The sequence below is a fragment of the Montipora foliosa genome, chromosome 2 (assembly GCF_036669935.1).
Source record: "Montipora foliosa isolate CH-2021 chromosome 2, ASM3666993v2, whole genome shotgun sequence".
Classification (NCBI taxonomy): domain Eukaryota; kingdom Metazoa; phylum Cnidaria; class Anthozoa; order Scleractinia; family Acroporidae; genus Montipora; species Montipora foliosa.
The window spans coordinates 3,364,396-3,389,474 of record NC_090870.1 but is presented as its reverse complement, the minus strand read 5'-3'; the positions used below and the strand labels follow the sequence as shown (position 1 = coordinate 3,389,474).

The 25,079-nt window shown below is 38.5% G+C and overlaps 2 protein-coding genes across 5 annotated transcripts; one reads left to right on the top strand and one right to left on the bottom strand.

Moving 5' to 3' along the window:
• Positions 1–456: 456 nt before the first annotated feature.
• Positions 457–7,241, bottom strand: LOC137992092 (ubiquitin-like protein 7). 2 transcript variants are annotated; one of them, XM_068837190.1, is made up of 9 exons: positions 7,016–7,241; positions 6,346–6,459; positions 6,160–6,242; positions 5,667–5,751; positions 4,106–4,163; positions 3,074–3,236; positions 1,963–2,134; positions 1,611–1,726; positions 457–704 (listed from the first exon to the last, which is right to left on the bottom strand). In XM_068837190.1, exons 1-9 carry the CDS (start codon positions 7,146–7,148, stop codon positions 585–587), a joined length of 1,044 nt encoding a protein of 347 aa, XP_068693291.1. In that variant the 5' UTR covers positions 7,149–7,241; the 3' UTR covers positions 457–584. The 2 variants fall into 2 exon arrangements, with proteins under 2 accessions (XP_068693291.1, XP_068693292.1); XM_068837191.1 differs by having other exon boundaries at positions 1,611–1,723.
• Positions 7,242–7,301: 60 nt separating this feature from the next.
• Positions 7,302–24,879, top strand: LOC137992091 (PWWP domain-containing DNA repair factor 3A-like). 3 transcript variants are annotated; one of them, XM_068837187.1, is made up of 15 exons: positions 7,302–7,461; positions 7,932–8,014; positions 10,217–10,293; positions 10,437–10,508; positions 13,026–13,865; positions 14,200–14,264; positions 15,609–15,682; positions 16,183–16,249; positions 16,592–16,673; positions 16,801–16,839; positions 17,171–17,309; positions 19,527–19,575; positions 20,517–20,648; positions 21,819–21,917; positions 23,271–24,875. In XM_068837187.1, exons 1-15 carry the CDS (start codon positions 7,393–7,395, stop codon positions 23,478–23,480), a joined length of 2,097 nt encoding a protein of 698 aa, XP_068693288.1. In that variant the 5' UTR covers positions 7,302–7,392; the 3' UTR covers positions 23,481–24,875. The 3 variants fall into 3 exon arrangements, with proteins under 3 accessions (XP_068693288.1, XP_068693290.1, XP_068693289.1); XM_068837189.1 differs by having other exon boundaries at positions 7,312–7,461; positions 13,458–13,865; positions 23,271–24,877; XM_068837188.1 differs by lacking the exon at positions 7,932–8,014 and having other exon boundaries at positions 7,312–7,461; positions 23,271–24,879.
• Positions 24,880–25,079: the final 200 nt, after the last annotated feature.

Here is a 25,079-nt window from a genome sequence, read left to right as displayed (position 1 = left end):
ACCAGTTTGTTGCAAATGGCTTATCCCCTTCTCCACTTCTACCCTGCTAGAAACATTGCAAGAGATATGGAGGAAATCAATTTTTTTTCAAAAAGAAAACCTTGGTGCTGGTATATACAAAAGGACATTGAAACTATAATCATTATTTTCTTAATAGTTTGTACTTGGAAAACTGAGGCTAATATTAAACAAAGTAGTTTTGTCCTAAGTATTTTGCACAAATGAAAACATACAAGATCATTGACATGGATTTCCAATTATCATAAGTATTATTAGAACTTTAATTAATTTAACCCTTTCACCCCTAAACCGGCCATACTTAATATTTTACTCTGTCTAACGTCAGACGATTTTACTTGTCAATGGAGGAGTCATTGGGTTAATCATTCGCTGTGTCCCATTAATGAGACTGACAATGTTACATTTGTAGGTCTGTGATTTTGTAAGCAATAGACATTATCGAGTTGCCCTCTACAGAACAGTTTATTACATTTGCCATCTTTTTGCACTTGACATTTCGCAGAAGAGTATTACCTTCAAAGTACTGTAGCAACTGAACTTAAGTTTTTTTTATTTTGCCTTGTTTATAATCCACCAAATATGATATTGAGAGCAGCCTGCACGTCTCCATTGGTAGCAGACAATGCTTGGAGACTGAGAGCATCATCTGTGATCCCCATGTCTCTCAATTGCTGAAGTTGAGACTAAAAATAAGGAGGTGTTAGATGTTATTTGGTAAGTACTAAGCTGTGTCCACTTTGGAACACAACTAGTTGGAACTGTACCAGTAACAGACCATCACACCTTATCCCATAGCCCTTTGAGATGCTTTATCCAATGAAGAAATTTACAGATTATACAATCCAAATCAGCTTACGCTAGTAGTGACAAAGACAGTCACACCCTACAGCACACCACGCATTTTGTTCAGTGATTAGATACTTATTGTTCTTGATACTTCTTAGTTCAACTTCTCAGCTGAGCTTATAAACAGTCAACTGGGCTGCCTTTGGTTTGGCACTGGTGAAATTTGTTGAATTCATTAATATTATTTCAGACCATTAAATTTTGTTTCATGAGCCCTAAAAGCCCCAGAGAGTAGTGATAAACTATAAAAACGTAAATTTATTTAATTTGCCAGACATAATTTTATCCCGGGATGAGGCTGGTAGAAAAGGCTGCTAAGAATCATAAATCAATGAAGTGTACATTGGGACTATAATTATACAAAACTACCTACAGGCATTATTGTCTCCTGGGTCAGAGCTTGAACATACATGTAATTTCATACATACATGTATGTTTAGGATTGCAATATTATATAAGTAAGATGTATTCCGATTTTGATAAGCACAGGAAAGTGTCCTCTAAAAGTACTCCTCAAGTACAAGACTAAACAGTGAATCCCTATCTTGGAAATAACATAAATATTAATTTAATATTTTCATTTTAGCAAATACTAAACACTAGTGGACACTAAGACTGAACAGGACCTTTTGTGGTGTTTACCAAACCTGAGCGTGCTTCTCATGATTTGCGATAAAATAGAATCTTGGACACAAGTGTCCCTGACTCATGCAACACTACCATGCTTCTGTTGGAGTCCATACCTGCATGTGAGACGATGTTTGTGCCACGCTTCTTGCTGATGCCACAGCCTCACTCATCATGTCTCTTGTTATAGTCTGACGTGAAGTTGAAGGACCATTGCTTGTTGATGGACCTGCTGAAAAGAGGTCAATAAATACATTGATGATTGTTTAGCTTGCACTTGAACTCTTTGTTCCTCAGGGGAGCAATTAGGCAAAGTGAAGAAGGCAGCAAATGAGGTAATCACATGGATGGTCCGACTAAAGTGAGCCAGTGTGGGTCAAACAGGGCTCTTTGAAGCGACAAGTGCAAAGAGCATTGACCAAAAGATGTATTTCAGCATGTTAGCCTATACTAGGTGCAAATACAAACCTTCACTGCTGTGAGATGAGGAAGGCTGTGATATTCCAGCACTAGCTAGTGCAGATGATAGCAATGAAGAGGTTATTTGTTGATGTGGCACAGGACCTCTTGATGCTTCAGAAGATCTTGTTGATTGAATACGCTCTTCATTTGCCGCAACTAGTTCAGCTTGAGCAACAAGCTATGAGAAGAAAAACAAGTTCTGTATTTATTCTGAGATTAAATACATGAATTAAGTTATTTCGACAGATAGGGGCAGTGGTGTGCATGTAGTGAAAAATGACTGAATTTGTAGAGATGGGAGTGCATGGATGCATGTGTTGTTAAATAAATTTATAGTAAATCATTCGTGATTGTATAAAAGAACATGACAGGATAGTCACCAATAGCAAATTCTTTAGTATTTGTTAAATCATGGAAAACACGCGTGCTACCGTTATATTGCAACTGATGAAGGCTTAAGCACCAGCCGAAACGTCTTGCACGAAACATCAAAAAAAAAAAAAAAAACTAGTAAGTGTCAAACCATTATCTTACTATGTCACTTCCTGACTACCACTCTCTATTTTTAAATGAAAACAAGCTTGTGGCAAGGGAAATTAGATCAGATGGAAGAAGTGGTGCAGCAGTCAGAAAACAGCTCTTAATTCTGTCTCCGACTCATTTTTTTCAATTTTTGTTCATTTATATTTCTGGGTTGTTAATATATTCTTGTACCTGGTGAGTTTTTTTGCACTCCATTTCAAAATATTCATGTCTCTTCTTTTAAAAAATGCTCTTGGAATTAAATTTTATGAAAAAGTGGGCCATGAGTTTAATCCAAAACCATTGAGACCATTAGATATGGAAGCATGCACCTCATCTCTGACTAGATGAGTTCTCAGGGAAACAATTATTATTGTTTATAATTTATAACTTAATTACATATTAAGTGATGCAGAAATGCCATTAGTTAAATAAATAGATATCTAGTCTTGAACCAGTTAGCCAGAGTATAGATCATTTTCATCTAAAATGGTAGACTAGCAAAAACTACATGTATTCTGATAAAAAGGATGTCACAAACTAAAAGGCTTCATTGTTAATTTTGATTGTAATGGCATATTAAAAAGAGTCAAACCCCAGGTTCCATTTCACGTAGCTCCTCATCAGATTCATAGTCATCAGCGACAATACGGCTGAAGTTACGACGACCAGATGTGCCCTCCCCTCCTCCTTCTTTTGTAATGGCTGCAGCAATGTAGGATGCAGCCTGTACCAAACTTGGATGCTCTTGGACAACTCTGCAACATTGAAGTTAATGTAATTCATTTTTTTAATCCATTGACTCCTACATGTAGCAGCAAGACTTAAAAGATTTTACTCTGTCTAATGCAAGACAATTTTATTCATCAATGGGGGGCAGGGAGGAGATTTCAGGAGGCAACGGATTAAATAAACTTTAGGACAATCAAACCAACCTGTGATTTGAATTGTGTTGATTTGATTTCCGTAAAGACTAAAAGTATCCCCAGTACACTGTACGGACACGTAACCCATTCACACCTCAAACACCCTAGGACGCCCCACACTGACGAGTAAAATCGTCTGGTGTTAGACAGAGTAAAATCTATAAGTCTCACTCTCAGGGGTCAATGGGTTAAATAAAGTTATTAGTGAATTTTTTTCTGTATGCAAATGGCTATTATCTAATAGGGACCAGTGGGAGGTGTGGTGGCCTCATCTGGCCGGATCCAGTGGTCCAGGTTCGGGTCCTGGCTGGGGACATTGTGTTGTGTTCTTGGGCAAGACACTTTACTCTCACGGTGCCTCTCTCCACCCACTGAGGTGTATAAATGGGTACCGGCCAATTTAATGCTGGGGGTAACCCTGCGATGGACTGGCATCCCATCCAGGGGGGAGTAGAAATAGTCCTAGTCGCTTCATGCTACAGAAACCAGAGATAAGCGCCGGCCTGATGGCCCTTCCTAGGCTCATAGCAGACTTCACCTTTACCATTACCAATAGAGACCATTAGGCCTTATTTCGGCACAAGAGTGCTTTTGCACAGGCTTTTGAAGTCTGGAAGACCAATTTAAGCAGAGAACAAAGTAATATTTCATGAATCAACCACCACATTTTGGTATTTACTGTATGAACTAGCTGGACTTACGTTTCAACATTTGCAGTTTCCACAAGTTGCTCAAGAAGTTCTGGATCTTGAAGTAGTGCTGAAAATTGTTGGTGATAAAACCATAAAATTCATTTTAAGGCAACAACAGAGGCTTGGCTTTTAATTACATGTATATGTCGATTTAAAATCACCTGAATGATAGTTAAATATAATGAAAGCCTCATATTTTGAACTGCGAACTGTGAGGACTATCAGCAACAACAATCATTACATTTGAGAGAAAATATGGTGATATGCAGTAGAAAAGAAAGCCTGAAAAAAATTCAAGGCTTGATTGCAACTCAACTTCATGACCATATGATTACGCTGCACGTCTCTTAACAACATGAGCTACCAAGCCATCTGTCAAGCTTCAAGTGCTACATCCCAGACAAGGTGAATGAATGACAGTAAAACATGCGAGTGATACATTTTGAACAGCAGACTGTGACGACTCTCAACAAGAATGATCAATTCACAGTATAGAGAGCATCTAAGGCTGCCATATCATATAATGGACAGTGAAATAAAGGAATTTTAGATGTGAAATGAATCATTTTTTCACCTTGTACAGGATGAAGTACAAACTTGCGACTGAAGAGCTCCCCTGATGGCTTTGTCACTCAGATGGTAGAGTAATCTTGCACATGCAGCACAATAATGCACAGTCATGGGAGCAAATCCTGTTCAAGCCTCGATTTTTTTCAGTCTCCATTTAAAAACTGCTTAAAAGGGGGGTGGCACTTAACTACAAAAGACAATGGTTGCTATAAAGGAAGCTTTTTAATCAAACAGTCCTACAAAAAGGTTGCATGGATGGTTCCATGAAATTTATAACCTTTTCAGTGGCAATCTGACATCACTTCAATCAGAAGGCGCATGTGCAACTAGTCCCAGTCCTCTGCCATGCATTTCAGTGAAAAACAGGTAAAAGATCCCAGCATGGGAACCATCCCATCATTTTTCATAAACTGTAGTATGGTACATCTATTTGGACAAAATTGTATCAAAGGAGGGGCTTCTGGAGTCTGGAGGCTTCTGGATTTTTTTGAGAAATAATATCTTTTAACATCCAGGCTACAGATTTTGTTAGAATGTTCTCATAGAGTTGCATTTAAAACTTGTGAAAAACTTAGTCAACTGGCTGAGTTTTTATGCATTTTCTGTTTTGGTCACGTGATTTACCAAATTTGTTTGTGAGTTGAACATTAAATAGAACACACTTGGCAAAAAAGGATCACTGTGCATAAAGTTCAAGAGATTTGAGAAATGGCTATTTGAAGGGGTCCATGCATAGCAACCAACCGTTTGGTAGTTGAGAGCCACCCACCTTAATTAAGTTGCTTAATTAACCCTTTCAACCCTAAATGGGCCATATGTAGTATTTTACTCTGTCTAACGCAAGACGTTTTTACTCGTCAATGGGGAACCCCAAAGAGTCAATGGGTTAAAATCTCAACAGCCGTGACCATTCTGACTTGGAGTTAAAACCACCTATGGGTTCAAAAAATCAAAGTTTGGAGAAAGGCACAATGTTGATCAAAACAGATTGAATACTCACTCATAGCAACTGGATCAGCAGAGAGCCCTGGTGTTGTAACTATCAACTGTTCTAACATATCTGGGTTACCGAGAATTTTGGCAACCTGACAAATCAACAAATCTCTCGATCAATTCAGTCAATTTATCACTCAGCCACTGAATCAGTCAATATACTAAGTATAAGTCATTTGCTCACTTAGAGAGTCGGCCAGTTTTCCAATCAGCTGGGCAGTGAGCCAGTAACTGTCAGTAGGTCCGACAACGACAACAACTTTATTGTACCCTAATATCATTAAAAATGATTTTACATTAAATAATATTAAAAAATAAGGGTGTTGGCTTCCTAAAATGACGATAAAGAGGTTAAACTAGGAAGCCATCAGTCACTTAATGGTTTTATCAATAAGTCAGTCAGTCAGTTGATTAGAAAAATAATTATTCATACAAAATAAAAATGCCTCATGTTGCTAGGGGTAGTTTCCTCTTCACAACACATGGCCCTACATTCTTACTGTGTTTCTGTATGAAGGGTTCTTAATGGCTGCTTCCAGTACAGGCATCACTTCAGCAATTGGTACATCATCTAGGTCTTGTTCTATCAGAGAGCAGAAAAAAAAAACCTGCATTTAACAATCCTATGTTGGAAAAACACTGTCCATTGTTTTGATAATGACAAAGAGAGTATGATGAAACCTTACCAATTGGTTCTGGCTCAGGGCACTTTTTTATCACATACACGGTAAATCCATCTTGAATTCCATAGGAATCCAGGGTTTCGTCATCTTTCAACAACTCCCCGGCAAATATACAATCTGCAATAGAAATGCGGGGTTAAATTACAGTAAGCTGCTGAGTGATGGAGAGCTGTGGCATTGGGGCAGAGAAGAGGGTGGACTGTAAAATTAGAGGACAGGAAGTGGGAGAAAAATTAAAACATTTAATGTTAAGGTCGACGAACGAGCTAATGAGAAATTATGTTGTTTACGTTCACCAACATTGTGCAGCTAACAGACCGTTAAAACCACCGGTTAGAAAAGTGTCAGGAAACCAAAGGAACATCCGAACAAGGAAAAAGAGCCTGATCTTTCTTTTTGCCTCAGTTGGCATGACGGATACCAGGACTAAACACAATTTAAGCCAAAATGAAAGAAGGGTGATGCATCACACACAGTTGGACCAACAGTACATGTACAGTTAAATTTGCCTTGGTTGTAACAACCGGTTAGGAGATCAAAGGCCGGAGAAATTATAAAATGCCTTCATTCAAGCAACGTGTAGCCTATTACAACAACAGAAAATAACTCTTGAGTTTCTTGTTTTAAGTCTGACGAAGTGGTGGTGAAAGCTTGTTTGCTACGCAAACCGTACTTTGTTCCTCAACTGGTATATTGGTCTTTTCAGCAGCGATTCTCTTCAACTCTTCAACTTTGCAATTCAATTCAATCCCCTCAATAACATGCTTCGTAGTTTGGTATGCTTCTTTAATGCGAATACAAGGCATTTGCTGGCGTAATCATGGAGTTTCCGAGCAAAATTAAGGTCGGTGGTAAAGTTGTCCAGTGGGCCGACGAACGTAAACTTTTCCCAAGGCGTCCTCCTATGACTAGGTGAAACCTGGAACTAGTAACATTTTGATTGGTCGATGAAATCTGTGTACACCAGATCGAAGCATCGCTGAGAGCTGAGTGAGTGGAGGGAAACGAAGATGTGTTTTACATTTTAACGGGTCGTTTGTAAAAGGTGTAATGGATCAGTTTGATGTGGGATCCATCGTCTGGGCAAGTGCTCGAGGAGATATATTTTGGCCGGGGAAGGTAAAGCTGCGTCTCTTTACTTCATATACTTCCTTCCATGTTGACAGTACTGGCGTTTATGTATCGAATACATGTACCTATCTTTGTTTAATAATATTTACAGTATATTGCTCCAAAGAACAGGCCAAAGAGTATTTTCTCAAGCATCTGAAATACAGTATTTATAGACAGTATGTAAACGATGAGGCTTTGAGATGAACGCACTTGGCTGTCATTAAGTTCTGTTAGTCTAAAAGCGAGATCGAGACGCGTCGTGGTCACGGTCTAATTTTTGCAAATTACATTATGGTTTTAGCAGCTGATCAATTACAGCAATACTTATTGTTTGTCTTCTCTCCATGTGTTGGCTGTGCCCCTCAGGGTTTTGCTTGCTGCTTGCTTATTTCGAGCGAACTCGAGCTAAACTCAGGGTTTTAAAGCTTTGCTATTGATGTGAATATATCTTTTGTTGTTGTTGATGTGGTTGTAAGGTGGTAGATTTGAATAAAGATACTGTGGCATCATCCAAGCAAGTAAATGGTGTCACTGTGAACTTCTTCATTGAGGACTCCTAGTAAGTAGCATTGCTCAATTGCAATAAGTTCTTTTATCATTAAATCATTCTGGCATTATGGTCTTGTAGGATTTCAAGGCTTTAAAAAGGACTTGTGAATTATTTGGGATTCACTTTGATACAGTATTTTTTGAATGTTTATTTGAAGTGCTGGTTACAGACGAATGAGAGAACTTAATTGTGATCATCGCACTCATCTGGAAATTTTCAGCAATTGTCTCTTATAGTCATCTGAAGAACTCAGGTGGCTCCAACAGGATTCGAACCCATGACCTCTGTGCCAGTGTGTGGAAAAAGTGTCATGTCACGCCAAAGATCTTCTATTGTTATAATTTTGATTTATTAATTTTGCCAGTCAAGCTGGCAGAGTGTAACAACAGCTTGTGCCAATTACTGTGGCCCCCTTTTTACCCTCCTAACCATGATATACAACAGAAGACAGACCACCACACCAGGAACTACGTGCATGAGAGTTCAAATTATTGGTGCTTAATGGCGTACGATCGTGGTTTTAACTGGTGTATGGCCAGTGCCTGGTGAGCTGGAGGAGTTGTCGTAAATCTGGAATGGATATCGTCTTAAAAAGCTTCTGTCATCTTCCCTAGTTATTAATTTATCCTCTCTCTGCTTGACTGCTACCAATCTCGTTCCCAGGGTCTGTCATCTTCCAGTCCCCTGAAGGCTCCAGGGGACGGGAGCATGAGAGACACTGCGAACAAGATCGCTCTTTTAGTTCGAGTTGCTTGGTGTCCCTCTTTGACAGTTTGTCGTTGAGCAAAGAAAGCACACATTTCTTGAAGATTTTGTTTAAAAAAAACAGAAGTTGATTGTGGAATTCTGGAATAAAGATTGAAATTTATTGAAATTTGAATTTACTACCCACATTCTCCTGAAAGAGTAAGAGAACCTGGGAAGAGAGAAACTTTGGGTGGATATCAGTGGCTTCTTGGCATAAAACTTGAGAGCAGCTGAGCCCTTCGAGCGTCTTCAGCAGGAAACGTGCACAGATTCCACATTGAGACTGGCTTTTGCCAGGTCATGGGATCTCTGTAAGGGGTTAGGGGACCTCTGCAAGATCATGGGACCTCTGCAGACGTCATGGGTTTGAGTCCTATTAGAGCCATGTGAATGTTTCAGGTGAAGAATATAAGAAGCAATTCCTCAAATTGTCCAGTTAAGTGAGAGGACCACTTTACTCCTTCATTTATACATTCTTTTTAGTCTACTGTCAAATTAAAATTTATGTTTGATGAAGTCTGGAAGACTGCTTGAATAATGACAATTATGAATAATAATAATAATGATGATGATGATGATGATACTATTATTATTATTATTATTTTAATGGTCAGAATATAATATTATTCACGGAACATTAATGGATTAAAATTATTGTTAATAATAATCACTTTTAATCCCCTAATGTTGAGTGACTTTCAGGCTTGTTTTTATCAGCATGCAGCAACTGAGCAAGTTTTGTTTTGTTCACACACTTTCGTGCTTAACAAAATGAACACAGCAATTAGTGCATGTAGTTAAATTGTTGAGAACGAGTTTGGATTTTGTTGGAGATGAATAATTTGTTATCAGGCACTCTATCTGGTCTAGACAAGGTGAATTCTCCATGAGCAAATAAAATTTCTCACCCAAATAGTAAGTGTGTGGTATCAATGTGGTATTGCCATTCATATAACAGATGAAACTGGATCATTTTCAAAATTCTGGACTTTGGCTTTTTTTTCAAAATTCTGGACTTTCGTGCTTACAAAATGAACACAGCAATTAGTGCATGTAGTTAAATTGTTGAGAAAGAGTTTGGATTTTGTTGGAGATGAATAATTTGTTATCAGGCACTCACTCTATCTGGTCTAGATAAGGTGAATTCTCCATGAGCAAATCAATGTGGTATTGCCATTTATACAACAGATGAAACTGGATCTTTTTCAAAATTCTGGACTTTGGACTCTGTTTTCAAAACAACCCATAAATTTCTTGTAGCAGTCTTGATCCATATCAAGAAATGAAAGTCACAACTTTATCAAAAGCAATGAGGTGATATTAATGAAAACACATTTGTGTAAGTACAGTCTCAATGATTGAGCTTGGCTTGCTCAAGTTCTTAAGGAAAAAAAAGAACAGATCAAATTATTCATAAATTACTTACTGTTAATTTGTTAATTTGCTGTTCTTTCTTTCTTGCAGTGAACTGATAAGGACTGCTAATAAAATGCTTCCATGGAACTGTGAAAAGCAACAAAGGTTCATTGAAAAAGGGCGAGGTAACATTAATATTCTTAATTTTCTCTTTTGTTTAACCAAGAGATTGACAAATGAATACAATTATCATGTCTGATTATCCTATTTCAAGTGGATGCTAAGCATCTTTTTAACATTTTTAACTTCTTTTGTTTTTAAACTTCAGCCCTAAAGAATCTTGAGAGGAAAGTTGAGTTTAATAAGGCCCTGGCTAAAGCAGACATGTTGTTTTCGTTGCGTAAGTACTGGCAGCTTGGCAGTCTCATTTAAGACTGATATTTATAAATTTATATTTGTATAACTGTATGCTTCCCAACTTTAACTTCTTGAAAACTATATTGAAAAGATGGTTAAACATTGAATTTTTTAACAAAACGATGTTGCTTGTAATGCTCAATGTACTTGTAAGTAGATAATAGACTGACGCAGGTGCTATGTCTGTGGGAATATTAGAACTGCTTGAAACTTTGAGCAGAATGGCTAACATTCAGAACATAAGCCAGGGACATGCACTTGTAAGTGAAAAATGTATCTTTCTGTGAGGATTAAAGAAAGTCCACGCTTAACTTCATTAATAATTATTATTTTTTTATAGATCATTGAATAGGCTAGTTTTGAATTGTTCGGCAACAAGAACAGAGTGAAGGTTCAGGGGAATAATTAGCATTTTGTTTTGTTCAAACAAAGGAAACGCAAATTATTTCCCTGAACCTTGACTGTGTTTTTTTGTTGCTGTACAATTTGAAACTAGCCTATTTTGTGCATGTTGGCCATTCTTTCTAAAACTCGCAATAAAAATTATTATCCTTTCAGGCCATTTTCAAAGCAGGTAATATGTTCAAAAAAGAGGGAGAAATTTTATTGCTAATTATTAATATAGTGAAATGAAATTTAACATGGTTAACGACTAGGAGCTAGTCTGGTCAGTAGTGTTTTGCAGGCGGTTGTTAGTGTCTTGGCTGTCTGTTAGGGTTTGTTGAGCATTTTGGTGCGTTCTGTAGCGTTTGATATAGTTACATAGTTTACGACCGGGAGTTGGTCTGGTCAGTAGTGTTTTTTCAGGCATTTGTTAGCGTTTGATGCGTTCTGTAGCGTTTGCAGCAGTCTTAAGGTTGTGGGAGCCCTGGGGCTGACATTGTCCAGCGGTATTCCTGGTTTGTCCCATGTGTTTGCAGCGTGTTTGTTGCTCTGTTGGCATGGCGTTGTGAGTCGAATTAGTAGTTTAGTGTTTCTCAGCATTCCCTTCCTATCTCTCCCCTCCTTTTTATTCTTTTTTATATTTTATTTGGCTCAAGTGTGACGGGTGCCTGAGGGGGGCCTGGCGCAGGGGGCTCGTGGCTTCGTTGCGGGTTGGGCAGGCCAGTCAGGTGTTCTAGCGCCTTGGGGATGTGCGGTTGCAGCCCCCGGGCTTCTGGGGCACCTACCCTTCACTGGCGACTTGGGCGTTAATTATTATTATTATTATTATTATTATTATTACTATTATGGGCAGTAAATACGTATGAATGCTCTAATAAGTGGTCAAGGCTCTATAGGGCGCGTAAGGCATAGCCTATAGGCCACCAATTCAACATATTGACGACTTTTACTGTATCTGCTAAAACCTAAAAAACCAAATGATAAAGCCCATAAACAAAGATAAACCAATGACTCAGGCCCAATCATAGGGCAAATCTAAAAAGATTCTTGATCAAAACGATTCAATGAACCCTACTTACTTAATAAACTAATAAATATAGTAATATAGTCTTTTAAAAACTAAAAAACCCTAAGCAATCACTCATCACTTCAGTGATATCCTTAAATTAATAAAGACGCCAAAGCACTAATTTGGTAATATGTTATAATATAGGACCTGATCTAGGTCAGTCGAAATGCATCTAAATTAAAAGCTTAAAATAGACCAAAAAATCATCAGAGAATATAAATTATTCAATCAATAAACTTAAACTATTTCATTGCCTTGGAAGACTAGGGCGTGCTATTATCATTATTATTAGTATTATTATTATTGTTGTTGTTGTTATTATTGTTATTATTATTATTATTATTTATTATCAGTATTATTATTTCTTGTATCATTGTTGCTGCAATTATTATCATGATCTGGCTGCAGTTTGACGATAATAAGAAACACACAAAAGTTGTTTATGACAATCAAATACAAAGTTATACAACTGCGTACTCTTGTACCATTTTTAACTACCGCAGATAAGCTGCACCTTTTTTCCAAAAATCATCACAAGAAATTGGGAGTACGACTTATCTGTGGGAACATTTGAAAAAGGCTGCTTCTGGTGTCCAGTTTTCTATCTTGCGTCCAAGCCAATGCCTGGTTACTAAGCTACGAACATTCCGGTGACGTTCTCATTATAATGCAAAAATCTGTGTTGAATAAAGAAATTCCTGTCAACAAATACAAGAAAAAGATCAATCATCTGTCAAAGTTGGTGGAAACGATGTTCATTATATTAAAGTGCTAAAATTGTGGGTAAGACTTTGAAGTATTTTGTGTTTCAATGTTAATAGTGAGTTTGGGTTTGATGAACAGTGGATGAAGAAGACTTAGTAAGACTCAACTTTGGATTTTTTTGAAATTTCTTTCAAAAAAACTTTTTTCCAAATTTTGCGCTGCTAAATTCAGGGTGCGTCTTATCTGCGGGTGTTTATGGTAACTACTATGCTGGAACAGAAGAAAACTGAAGCGGGACGTTGATTGCATTTTAAATTTCAATTTTTTTTAATTTTGTTGAAGAGAGGAAAGAAAATGAGAAGGGTTCTCCTAAAAAAATAAGAAGAAGAGGCAGTCTTAAAAAGAAAGAGAAATTGAACACGACTGGAAAATCAGAGATACACTTTAGACGAAGGAGTCCAAGGCAATTAAGGACAAATGGAGATTCTCAGGGTTACTTAGTGTTAAGTGATGCAAATGGCTTAAAGGAGCCAAGATCAAAAGACACAAATGACTGTATTTCAACACTGGGTAATGTTGGGCAAGTTAAATGTTTGCCAGCAGCGTTTGATGAGGCTGGAACAAACAAGAATGGTGATGTTACAACAGAAGGACCTCACTCAAAAAGGCAACGCACAGAATGTGATGAAAGAATGATAAAGAGTGAGCTTACAAAATGTGTTGGCAAACGGAAGACTGCGTCAGATAGTGTTTTACATGTGTCTGCATCAACAGGAACTGGAAAGAAGAGAGATCGGAGGAAATCACACCCAGTTCCTGCAAAAACTGCAATGTCTTCTCAGAGACAGTGTGTTCAAAGCAATGTTTTGTCACCTGGCCATTGTGATAGCAAAACATCCTCACAAAGGAAGTGCACTTCAAAAAGGAAGTTACTTCAAGAAGGCACTGTATCATACAAGAAAAGCACCGCTTCAAAAGAGGCAAAACGGTGTGAGCAGAATAGTTATGGGAATTCAACTGGTATTGTGTTGATCAAAAATTCAACAGATGCAAAGGAATTACATGAAGGAGTGAGTTGTGACAAGAGCACTGTTGACAGTTGCCAAGAAACTGTGACTGAATCTGGTGATAGTTCCGATAATGAGTTGTTCCTTGAGCCATTTTTGCCAAATCATCAAGACAGTAAGTTGTGCAAGTACATTCAAGGGTAGATTAAGGTCAAAGACAGTTGATGAACTGTCGTACATAAGTTACCGCCAGCCCCAAACTATAGCCAACTGGTTGTCAATGTCCTTTCATGGAGCGAATATATGAAAGCCGTGTGTTTTACAAATGCTAAAGATGTTTCATTAACAGCGATTATCTGTGTATGAAAATTGATTCACTTTCGTTTCTAAATGCTGTAATGTTTTGGAGGGAGCTGGATTTATTCCTTACATTACATTATTGTTGTCCTCTGAATGAAGTTCGAGACTTGTGTTTTCTTGTTTAACTGTTAGATTTTCATATTTTTCAGAAAAATTGTCAATTGGTGATATAGTCTGGGCAAAATTTAATAGGGAACCTTACTGGCCAGCTGTGGTATGTTTAATGAAATGTGTTTTATTTTCTGATGCGTTGCCTCTGTAATATATCATTTATTAAAGTGCACCTAACCCCAAAATATTTTTTTCGCTAAAATGAATCTTTGCAACTGCTCGAAACGCATGGCGGCCATTTTTTCATTTCTCTAACAAATCCTGGCATTTTATAGGCTTCGAAAGTTGCGAAAATTCAAGCATCTTTTGTTCACGACCGAGTCAGAAGGGGAGTGGGTCTATTCCTGGTTTGACGTCACAAACTGATTTACATTGCATTAACTCTTTGTAAATATGCATGCAAAGTAGATTGTGACGTCAAATCAGGAATAGACCCACTCCCCTTCTGACTCGCAACTTTCGAAGCCTATAAAATGCCAGGATTTGTTAGAAAAATGAAAAAATGGCCGCAATGCGTTTCGAACAGTTGCAAAGATTCATTTTAGCAAAAAAGATATTTTGGGGTTAGGTGCACTTTAAGTAATGCACATATATGTAGATGAGAAAGGATCATTGAGTGTTTCAACATCCTGGCCTGGGTTTAAATCTTACTGGCAACACACAATGTTCGTGGTAGTAATGGCCTATAAGAACTTATTTTTTTGGGGTTTGATACTGCTTTCCCTCTTTCTTAAACAAATTGGCCAAAAAAACAACAAAAAAAGAAAACATACTTAAGTGACCACTCCCCATAGGGGCTTTTGGGGGCAATTGAAACACAATTAACAACAATGTTAAGAATACCAACTGGCCGAAGGCAAACCAGTTGGATTTTTACAAGTGCGACTGGGAAGTTGAACTAGGGAATACCAGGAACAAATTCATTGAGTGGTTGGAACAGGCCTTGAACCCGGTAACTCCGGATCTCAAGGCAAGTGCCCTAATCACAGGGGCGCACTGCCTCCTACAAGCAACTTGAGACCCAAAAAACCATGACAACATGCAGTGTCAAGGCTTCTTAGAGAGGTAGTTACATGCACAACTCAAACATATTCTAAGGCACATCTGACATCTTCTATACATGTAATAATGGATCATACTGTACAAATTGACCAGCCGACCAGCGGGAATCAACGACAGGTTGGTTGTTGCTGTCGGAAGAATCCAGGAGAATCCTGGAAAAACAATATTTGAAACAAACACCTCTCAGCCCACACTATGACTTCTATTCCGGGAGCTGAACCCAGGCCACATGCATCTGTAGAAGACAAGTACTGTCTATTAATGTTAGTTATCAATCTTCACAATAGGAGAAATGATGTGTGAAATTGTGGCTAGGTATTGTAAAATATATTATGATCGTGATGTATTGGTTATGGACTGAATAATAAGTTGTATTCTTTTACAGATCAAAAAGGTCACTGGGAAAAGAAAAACAGATACGAAATTCCTTGTGAAATTTCTTGCCTGGAATGATTGCTTGTAAGCTAAATGTTTTTTATATTAGCTTAACCTCCATGACTGAGAAGGAACTCCCTAAGTAGTAGCAGAAAATCACCACATTCACCTCTTCCCAAAGCTATTGGTCTAGTGAAGGGAAGAAATGATGGAATCCAAATATCCTGCCTTCTACAACATAAAGAAAATTAATAGGAGTCGTCGTGAATAGGGAATTGGTCTGTCATAGTACCTTATTACATGAAATTTTTGTGACACAGTTTTCGCGAATTTCACAATATTAAGAAAATCACTAAATTAAAGTGACATGAATAACAAGTGTTGCCAACATAACATTACACAAAAATTAAGTGACTTACATTATATCAATAACCAAGAAAGAACGAGTTTATTGCCTCTGAAATGTTAACAAAATCAGATCTTTTTACTGTTCTGAGGCAATGTCTTGGTCTTCCTCATCGCTACTGCTATAATATGTATTTGGCTTTGTTTATAGCATGTAAATGTACATGTTCTATTTGCAGATTCAAGATACAGCCCAGTAAATTAGTCCATTTTGCTTGTAATGAAAGTCAGCGATCTGAATTTATGGTTTGTAAAAACAAGCTGTTTGATTTTTGCAGAATAAATCTTTTTTTTAGACAGGATACACTGTTTTTTAAGTTGCTTACAAATGTATCTAGACGTCAACTCTTGCTGTAAACCAAAACTTATGTAACACATAATTTAGGCAGACCTCTTTTAGGGAATAAGCAAACAATATATTTTCATCAAAAGGTAGAGCTTTATCTACCTTGTATCAATTTTGTAATACTTGGCGCAAGTTCATAAAATGCCTGGAGGCAGTTTATTATGATTTCATGTACAAGTTGTGTTACTACATTTATTACTGGATTTGACGTACTTGAACAGCTACCAATGTTTTGCCTGTAGGGAGTGAAAATGTACACTGAAGAACTTCAAGGGATGTTTCAAGAGGCCCTTGTTCAAGCTGAGGACTTCTTGAATAGAAAAGGTTTACATATGCATGTACAGCAATCTTTCACTCTTCTTTTTGAAAATGTGAATTACTACATTACTGGCAACATGACATCATGAACTTAAGTTACCGGTATAAATCAAAACTGCTCTTTTCCCATTAGGTCTAGGGAAGGGGCTTGATGATGATGAAATAGATGAAGGTATGTGTGTACCTCTGGTGTATATTGTACATTAAGGAGCAGGTGTAGCTCAGTCGGTTAGTGCGCAGCCTTCTGAGTTGGAGGTCGCGAGTTCGATCCCCACCTCATTCCATCTACGTCTGTTTCAACTTTCCGATGATCCGTGTAGCTATAGTTTTGAATACCCTTAAAACAGAGCATTGACAGGTGAAGATTTGCACCAATGGCCAAAAGTATATGAGTAACTCTAGTTCACTGACACGCGCTACCCTCGTAAAATAAGGTCCTTTCCCTTGATTAGACCAATTTTCATGCTTTATTTCTTATCTTGAAATTAATTTGCTTTTTACAGAGCAATGTCGTATTTTTGAGGAAGAGGTTGTAGACAGTGAAAATGATGGAAAAGAATCCGATGTCAGCCAAACTGCAACTCTTCCTCAAACACCCTCAACAAGTTTGTCTGAATGCAGAAAATCTTTACGGGCGAGAAAGTAAGACTTTTATTTCTATAATCGACATTACGAGAAGGCAATTTAGGGAAGTGGCGTTGGCTTTGCTTGCGCCCGTCCGCCCGCCCCGCGTTCAAATCCCGTTCTGATCTCTGGGTTGGATTTGTTTCTTGTTTTCTCGGATTCAATTCTAGCACGCTTTGTAAATAACCAACTGGTTGTGTCCCGCGAGTTGGGGTTCTTAATCATGTTTCTGTTCAGTTGGAATCGTTTCTTCCAGATTATTAACAGTGGGGTGCCTCTGAACTAACTTGATAGGAAAGTGCACTTCCACTATAAACAAAGCATTTGCCATTTTTTTTATTTATTTTACCAATTTGTAATCTTGGGTATCCTGTGCGAGTTTCGTTTTTTGTTGTCTGCTTTTTCAGCGCCGTCTTTAATTACGTCATGTGCATGCACATCTCGGTTTTGACACGTCATATGCGCAAATGACGATCGCTCTCCGTTTTGGCAAAGGATACTTCCTAATAGGCCAGTTACGTATTCTAACGGTTGGACTGGATCTAGTATGAAATGGAGGCTAATGCGAGCAAATTAATTTGCATTTGAAAAGATTTGCCCGCACTAGCCTCCATTTCATGCTAGATCCAGTCCAGCCGTGAGAATTCGAAAATGGTCTATTTCAACAGATTTAGTTTTTGTGACGTCATCACCTCTTTACTTCAAACTTTCACTTTTAGCCAAGTTCCACAAGCCTCAATTTCGTCAGACGTTCTTTTGCTATTTTGCTGCAAAGACCTGGAGCGTGCTACCAAATGCAACACGCGCCAAGGCAGGCACAAGAAAAATTTTAGTTTTGGATTTCTTGTTTTTAATTGTATTTTTTATTGCGACATACTATTTGTATACGCATATGTTTACTTCATGTACATAGTTTCTTTCATTTGTGGTTCTTTTTTGTTGGTTGTCGGTTTCCTGGAAAGTAGCTTTTAGCTAAGTCTAGTTCCACGTCAAACGAAATACTACTACTACTATTTCCTACATGCATTGTCTTTATCATGAGAGGCATGTCAGCTTGTCTATTGATTCCAACCTCCAACGTTCTCCCAACAAACGTACTTCATAATCAATGATTACTCTCAGATTTATGTCTCCTCAAGTGATGAATGTTCAGGATTCCGTTAAACATGAGAATTTAAAGAGAGAGAAGGCATTACGATGCGTATAACATCTATAAAAGGCAATCCATGTCGTATATCTCGATGGTCCCCCATCCAGATACCAACCCCACCCGACAGGGATAAACTTCAGTGAACTTTTGTCGTGAAAGCATCTCAAAGGATTTAAATGGGACTGACGAGCACTGACTGAATCAAGACCAGCTAGTAATGAACACTGCCAAGCTGAATTTGATGAATCACAAGTCTTTCTCATTTATATTACTGTACTTTATTCGCGCGAAAAGTAGATCAAATAACCATAGCAATTCGTGCTTTAACTTGCTGAGAAAGAGAATTTGAAGTGATCAACATGTCATCCTCGATGCCAATGTTACCCTTCTCCTTTGCTTCCAAAGCGACTGTCGAACGCACTTCAATAATCCGAGATTACTACTAGTAATATTAAAGGCCGTGTTTTCACGACAGCCGTTGTCTCGCTTAACATTCTTCAAAATGATACATGCTTTCACGGGTAAGATTAAATGAGAGCTAATGAGGAGAGAGCACGTGCCAATGCAATAATAAAAATACTTAAAATAGCAGGCCTGTTGTATTTCCGATTTGAATAACCGCAAACGACTCCTCATTGGCCGAAAGTAACTGCCAACTCGCTTAAGCTACCTTGTTTGGTGGCGTAAATTTAATGAGAATTCTATTGAAATTTGCAGACTCGCTCAACTTTAAGCGAGTTGAGTAAGGAAGTGCTTTCACGGAATTTGTCATTCGCTAAAGGACCTGAAAACGCGCTCGTGGAAACATGGCCATGCATAATGTTCTACCGAAATGGAACAGTAAGCTCTATAGTAAAAAGTGCTAACAAATGAAAACCTTTATGAAGCATTGCATTTGTTTACACTACGAAGGGAGATTTCCAAGCAGTTAGCTGTACATGCTAGAGCATTCATGCATACTGTTTGTGTGCGACAACTTTGAGAATTGACTCAGTTGAAAACTCTAGTGGTTCAGAACTAAAATTTTATGAATCTCTCTATTGATACATTGATTGACTAAATCTTTTGTTTGTTTCTGCTTGCAGACCCGTATCAAGATACACCAACATTGTATCATACATCAGACAGGCCAAGGTATGGTGTCCAAATGTGTGTTATTTCTATCTCCTACTTGGTAAAAGCGGCTCTCAGAAACAAGTGACACTGTTAAAATATTTGTAGACCTAAATGTCATAAATTTCACCATATAAACATTGATATACTGAAATGTAATAACTTAGTTATACGGAGAAAGAAGTATAAAGCAATAATGACGTTTAAATCCCTAAATGAGTAAACTCCAGTGTACTTGCAGAACCTATTTCACGAACGAAGCACAGACTATGATTTGCGCAATTCTTCGCGTAAATTGACATTGCCCAGGCCGCGTACTAACTACTTGAAACGAAGTTTCAGTTACTTCGGTGCTTTGTTGTGGAAATCAAACATCTATAGAGCGTTTTCACATGACTTCACAGCGGCCATGTTGGTGTTCCAAAACAAAGAAATGGCGGCCATGATGGTGTACCAAACTAATCCTCCGGGAATTGAACTCTCTTTTTATGCAAATACTTTCTTTTGTTTCAGTAATCCAATATGGCTGCCGGTCACGTGATTGAAAACCCTCTATTTGAGTCATCGGACCCTCACTCGGCAGTCTTGTAAAACAGTGTGTCGACAGTTTTTAGTCTAATTTGTAATAAGATTTTTACTCTATTGTTACCGAAGATTTTACCCAGTTTTCTTTTTAAATAAAGGATCTACTATTAAACTCTGGACTCCTGTCCTCCCACCACCTGTTAAGGTACAGCTGGAGGGAACAAGTTTTCGGCAAATATATATTTTGTAAGGAGTAAGTTGTTGTCTGGGTACCATAATTGTGGAAACCTCTTACCATTCGAAATACTTCTTTTTCTTTTTTTTTCTTAACAATATGATATTTACACAGGGATTTAAACTTTTTTTTCTTCTTTTGCTATTTTTGCTAATGGTGCTATACTTTCCCTTTAATGAATCTCTTTTTCTCCATTTTCTAGCCAATGTTAAAGGAGATATTAAATGGCTCAAAGCCTTCTGAACGCCATGCGATTTATACCAGCGGAAGAGTAAGTGAGAAAGACAATCTCAAGCGAAGATCAGGGTTCGGTCCAATCGCTGACGAAAATGTGGTGAGATGATAAAGTTATTGATATATTTCATCTGATTTGTGCAGATTTTAATTTACGTCAAGTTTCCCTGCTAGAAGAGGTATCTTTTCTTTTGCGTTCGCTGGGCTGTTGTGTACGGGAAAAGAAACCTCTGCCATTGGTCGAAACTAACTGTGTTGCGCATGTACGGCGGTTACTTAGCGACCGAATCCACACGAACGCAGCGAATCCTCCAGCGAACTCAAAAGATAAGAAAGCTCTGCTAGCAGGGATACGTCAAGTGTATGTAACCTGAAATCACTCCTCACTTTTACCCTTCCCTCCTCAACTGCAACTCTTATTTTTGGCTGCATATTAATTTCACAAAATATTTCATAACATTAGCAAATAATTCTTGATAGAGAATGGAGCGCGGGAATATTGAGAAGCGTGAGAGTTGCTTTACACCTCAAGCAACTCTACAACTCTTTTAGTGCGCTCCAAACTTCCTAACTTTTTCGTAAAGCGACATATAACCATATAATCGGTTACTACGCCTCTGTGAAGGTGCCAGATGCGGACCCTGCAGTTCAACTAGCTCACTTTAAACAGAAAAATTCGCGTTTTACTGCCGCCAGTCATATTTGCAGGGACAGTTGTCGTATAAAAATGTATTGAATCATTCAATCACGACACTGGACGTGATCCATTAATCCACTTCGCTCCATTTCGGTATCTTGATTGACGCATAGCTAATAGAGGGGACTGGTTAGGAAGCTCGGCAAACAAAGATGCCAAGATTAAGGTTGGAAAGACCATGGTCAGTTTGCGCTCATACACTATGCATGAATTACGTAACCAACACGTTTCTATTGGTTAGTTCCTCAGTACGGAGATAACAACTATTGTGTTTTGTGCACGGTCAAGGCCAAAAAACAGAACAAAATCTACAACAAAGAAATTTGACGGGTTTCATAACCATTCTCCTCTATTAACTATCATTAACGACAGTGGAAAAGTAACTCGTTGATTGAAACTTAACTTCAGAGTTGATTGCTTTGATTTTATTCCTAACTTGAAATAGTTATTTAATTTGGTTCTCGAAGGGCATATGAGACACCTATGGTCTGTGTTTTTCTGCCCCACCACAATTCAAGAACTACGTATATAACGTCTGTTCTACTGATGTTTCCAATTCTCCGTCCTCAACAGCGCGATGAAGTAATGAACATGCTTGAAGATTACTACCAAGAACTCCAAGGAACAAGTGGTATTACTAACTCGTATGTCGCAGATGTTTGGCTTCCTGAGGTATATACATGTAGGATTTGCGCTATAACATCTCGAACGATAACTAAGACCACAGAAGGAAACACTCGTGTTTAAAGTTTGTAAATTTGGATTTATGAAACGAGCCGATAAATGTGAATTAACTTCCGTAAGAAATAGTTGTTTCTGTCGTTTCGAGCGTCAGCCCTTCGTCCGAGCTAACTGACGTAATGCACCAGCAGCGACGTTCTTTTTTGTGAGTTGACGTTTCGAGTTTCAGCCCTTCGTCAGAGCGAACTGACCTAACGCACCTGCAGCGAGGTTGTTTTTTGTGAGCTGACGAGTCTAGTGTCATCCCTTCGTCAGAGCGAACTGACCTAACGCACTTGCGGCGAGAATCTTTTTTGTGAGCTGACGTTTCGAGTGCCTACCCTTCGTCAGGACGAACTGACCTAACGCACTTGCAGCGAGAATCTTTTTTGTGAGTTGACGATTGGAGTGCCTACCGTTCGTCAGGGCGAACTGACCTAACGCACCTGCAGCGAGGTTGTTTTTTGTGAGCTGACGAGTCTAGTGTCATCCCTTCGTCAGAGCGAACTGACCTAACGCACTTGCGGTGAGAATCTTTTTTGTGAGCTGACGTTTCGAGTGCCTACCCTTCGTCAGGACGAACTGACCTAACGCATTTAAAGCGAGAATCTTTTTTGTGAGCTGACGTTTCGAGTGCCTACAGTTCGTCAGGGCGAACTGACCTAACGCACCTGCAGCGAGATTCTTTTTTGTGAGCTGACGTTTCGATCGTCGTCCCTTCGTCGTAACTCACAAATCTTATCTTTCGTTGGTTAATTTACCTTTGTCATGTCGTTTGATAAGACCGAAGGTTTTTTGTTTTCTACTCACCACCGACGGAACACCACAGTTCATTCGTCCTTAAAGTTAACCTGAACTCAAATATAAGGGTGCGTTGAATTGACCGTATTCCGGAATAGGAATAAATGGAATATACGTTAGAAATCCTTCGTTTTTACGGAGATTCACATTAAAATTGTCAAACATGTGTTAAAATGCTATTTTAAACATACTTGTATCATCCTTGCTGTTTCGAAATGTGCCAAACGTACCGTCTTAATCATCACTCCATGTATTCTTATCCCGGAATAGGGTCAATCGAACGCGCCCTAAATCTCCTCATCCAAAGCAAACATATGCCACCATTGTCACCCAGAATTTGCGCTTTTTCTGTTCCGTGCTTGCTAGCGTGGCGTTTTTTTTTTTTTTTTTTTTTTTTTTTTTTGGACTTGGCAAAATTTCCTTAATCTACAAGCCCAACATAGATATGGCAGCGTGTCATCAACATCTTCGTTTAGCCCTAACTTTCCACCTTTTTTCCTTGAGGCAATCATATGGTCCATACGTGAGATAGACCACGTGGATCACCAAAGGGCGGAGAAAATATTCCAGCAAGGCTACGCGCATGCTGTAACCAATGACGAAGTTCTTCAGCTGACCACGAAACTTAAGCAGAGAAAACCGAGCGCGGAGACAAGAGAAGAAAGGTTGAAATACGCTGAAAGAGCACTAAAGAGACATTTTGCTGAAAGCTGAAGTGTGTGCCTTCAAGTGTGGTGGTTAACTTAGCATTCAACCAATCAGAATTACTTTAAAGGAATAACACAGTGCCATAATTGAGCCAGGCTCAAGAATGTAGCTAATGGGCCACAAGAGGAAGAAAAGGAACGGACAGATGCGCATTGCATTGCAAGCGACATCTTCATTAGCGGAGGAAAATTTAAGAAAACAGTATCATTTGAGCCTCATTAGATTCAACAGATGTTATAGGGCCTCAAAGGCGAGAAAATCTGAGTAATAGTCCTTTGGAGGGAACTAATTTGTAGCCCTTGTTGGCAATCCATGTACATATTGCAATTTACTAGCCAGTTTTAGTGGTTGTCCATGTAATACCTATTTTTTCAATTGTTATTAGGAAAAAAATCTATACACAAGGGCATAGCCCGGGGGGAGGGGGGGGGGGTGGCATAGCTCTGTAGAGACCAAAACAGATACAGCTGTACCCTGTAGTTAAATATGTCGGTTTATCTGTTGAGGCAATAAATTCAAATCCGCGGATATGATCATTAGTGTTTTCTGATATAATCAATGGGCTCGAATGAGGCAAGACTGACAAATGTTGGAAGTTGCAGTCGGCAGATCGCACAATCGTGGGTTCGATTCCTGTTAAAAAGTTTAGGATTTGTTAGGCTTCGTAGCCTTTTTCGTAGGTTTCACTTTTAACACTGTGATGATCATAGTAATTTTGTCACTTCGTGGTAGCAAGTATATTGACATAATAGTAGCAGATTCTAACGAAAAATTCCTCTCCCTTCAAGTTCTTGCCGCCGTTTTTACCAAAACAAACCATAATGCAACATTTTGGGCACGTGATTTGTATCATCCCCCGCTGCGACATTGGTCAATGTTTGGCTCCTAGACCATATTTGGCAGATGTCTTTCTTACACTAACAGCATTATTTCTAACGAGATTTATTGAACAATGAATGCATTGTGCCTTCCTATGGTACGCACTGAAGTCGTATAATTAGTTTGTGCATGTGTCTTTGATAACAAGAAAAACGCAACTTTACCATTCTAACAAGTTTCACATTTTTTCAATTTGTTGTGATTGCCACAAATAACTCTGACGGTTTCTTTCTATAGACCACTTTCATAAATGGCGACCACTTTTCCATTCTTTTGTCTTTACTTTTATTAGACCTACTGCCCTCATTTTGAAACAAGAATTCTTTTGAAATCTGCTCCTCGTAGCGAGGCTAGAAAGGCTTATCAGCATTGTTCCTTTGTTTGGTGCTCTACTCTCTCCGAGAGATTTTTCTCTGGTTTCCTCTCCTCAAAATTCAATATGTGATTTGATTTGCGTTAATTTGTTGATTTCAGTTTACAGTGTCACCAATTAGTGCTCCAGTACTAGAATACTAGACACTTAAATAAAGTTCCTTTCCTCTTCCTTTTTTTGGATTCACCGTGATTCTCCTCCTCCCACCACCAAAGCAGGTAATCTCTTTGATTCCCGGTTCATTACCGCAACGTCACTGGGTTGTGCCAGACTCTTTTTATTCACCAAATGACACGTGTCTATACCGTCGAAAGAGGTGAATACTAACTATACAAGAACTCCTTGACGCGAGG

Excerpts from the sequence above, each read along its gene's own strand:
- LOC137992092 (XM_068837190.1), bottom strand. The coding sequence starts at position 7,148 with ATGCCTTGTATTCGCATTAAAGAAGCATACCAAACTACGAAGCATGTT. Across the intron at positions 1,727-1,962 it reads CTCATCTCACAGCAGTGAAG|CAGGTCCATCAACAAGCAAT; the intron begins GTTTGTATTTGC and ends ACCTCTTTTCAG. Across the intron at positions 705-1,610 it reads AAACATCGTCTCACATGCAG|TCTCAACTTCAGCAATTGAG; the intron begins GTATGGACTCCA and ends CCTTATTTTTAG.
- LOC137992091 (XM_068837187.1), top strand. The coding sequence starts at position 7,393 with ATGGATCAGTTTGATGTGGGATCCATCGTCTGGGCAAGTGCTCGAGGA. Across the intron at positions 20,649-21,818 it reads CAATCGCTGACGAAAATGTG|CGCGATGAAGTAATGAACAT; the intron begins GTGAGATGATAA and ends CGTCCTCAACAG. Across the intron at positions 21,918-23,270 it reads CAGATGTTTGGCTTCCTGAG|GCAATCATATGGTCCATACG; the intron begins GTATATACATGT and ends TTTTTCCTTGAG.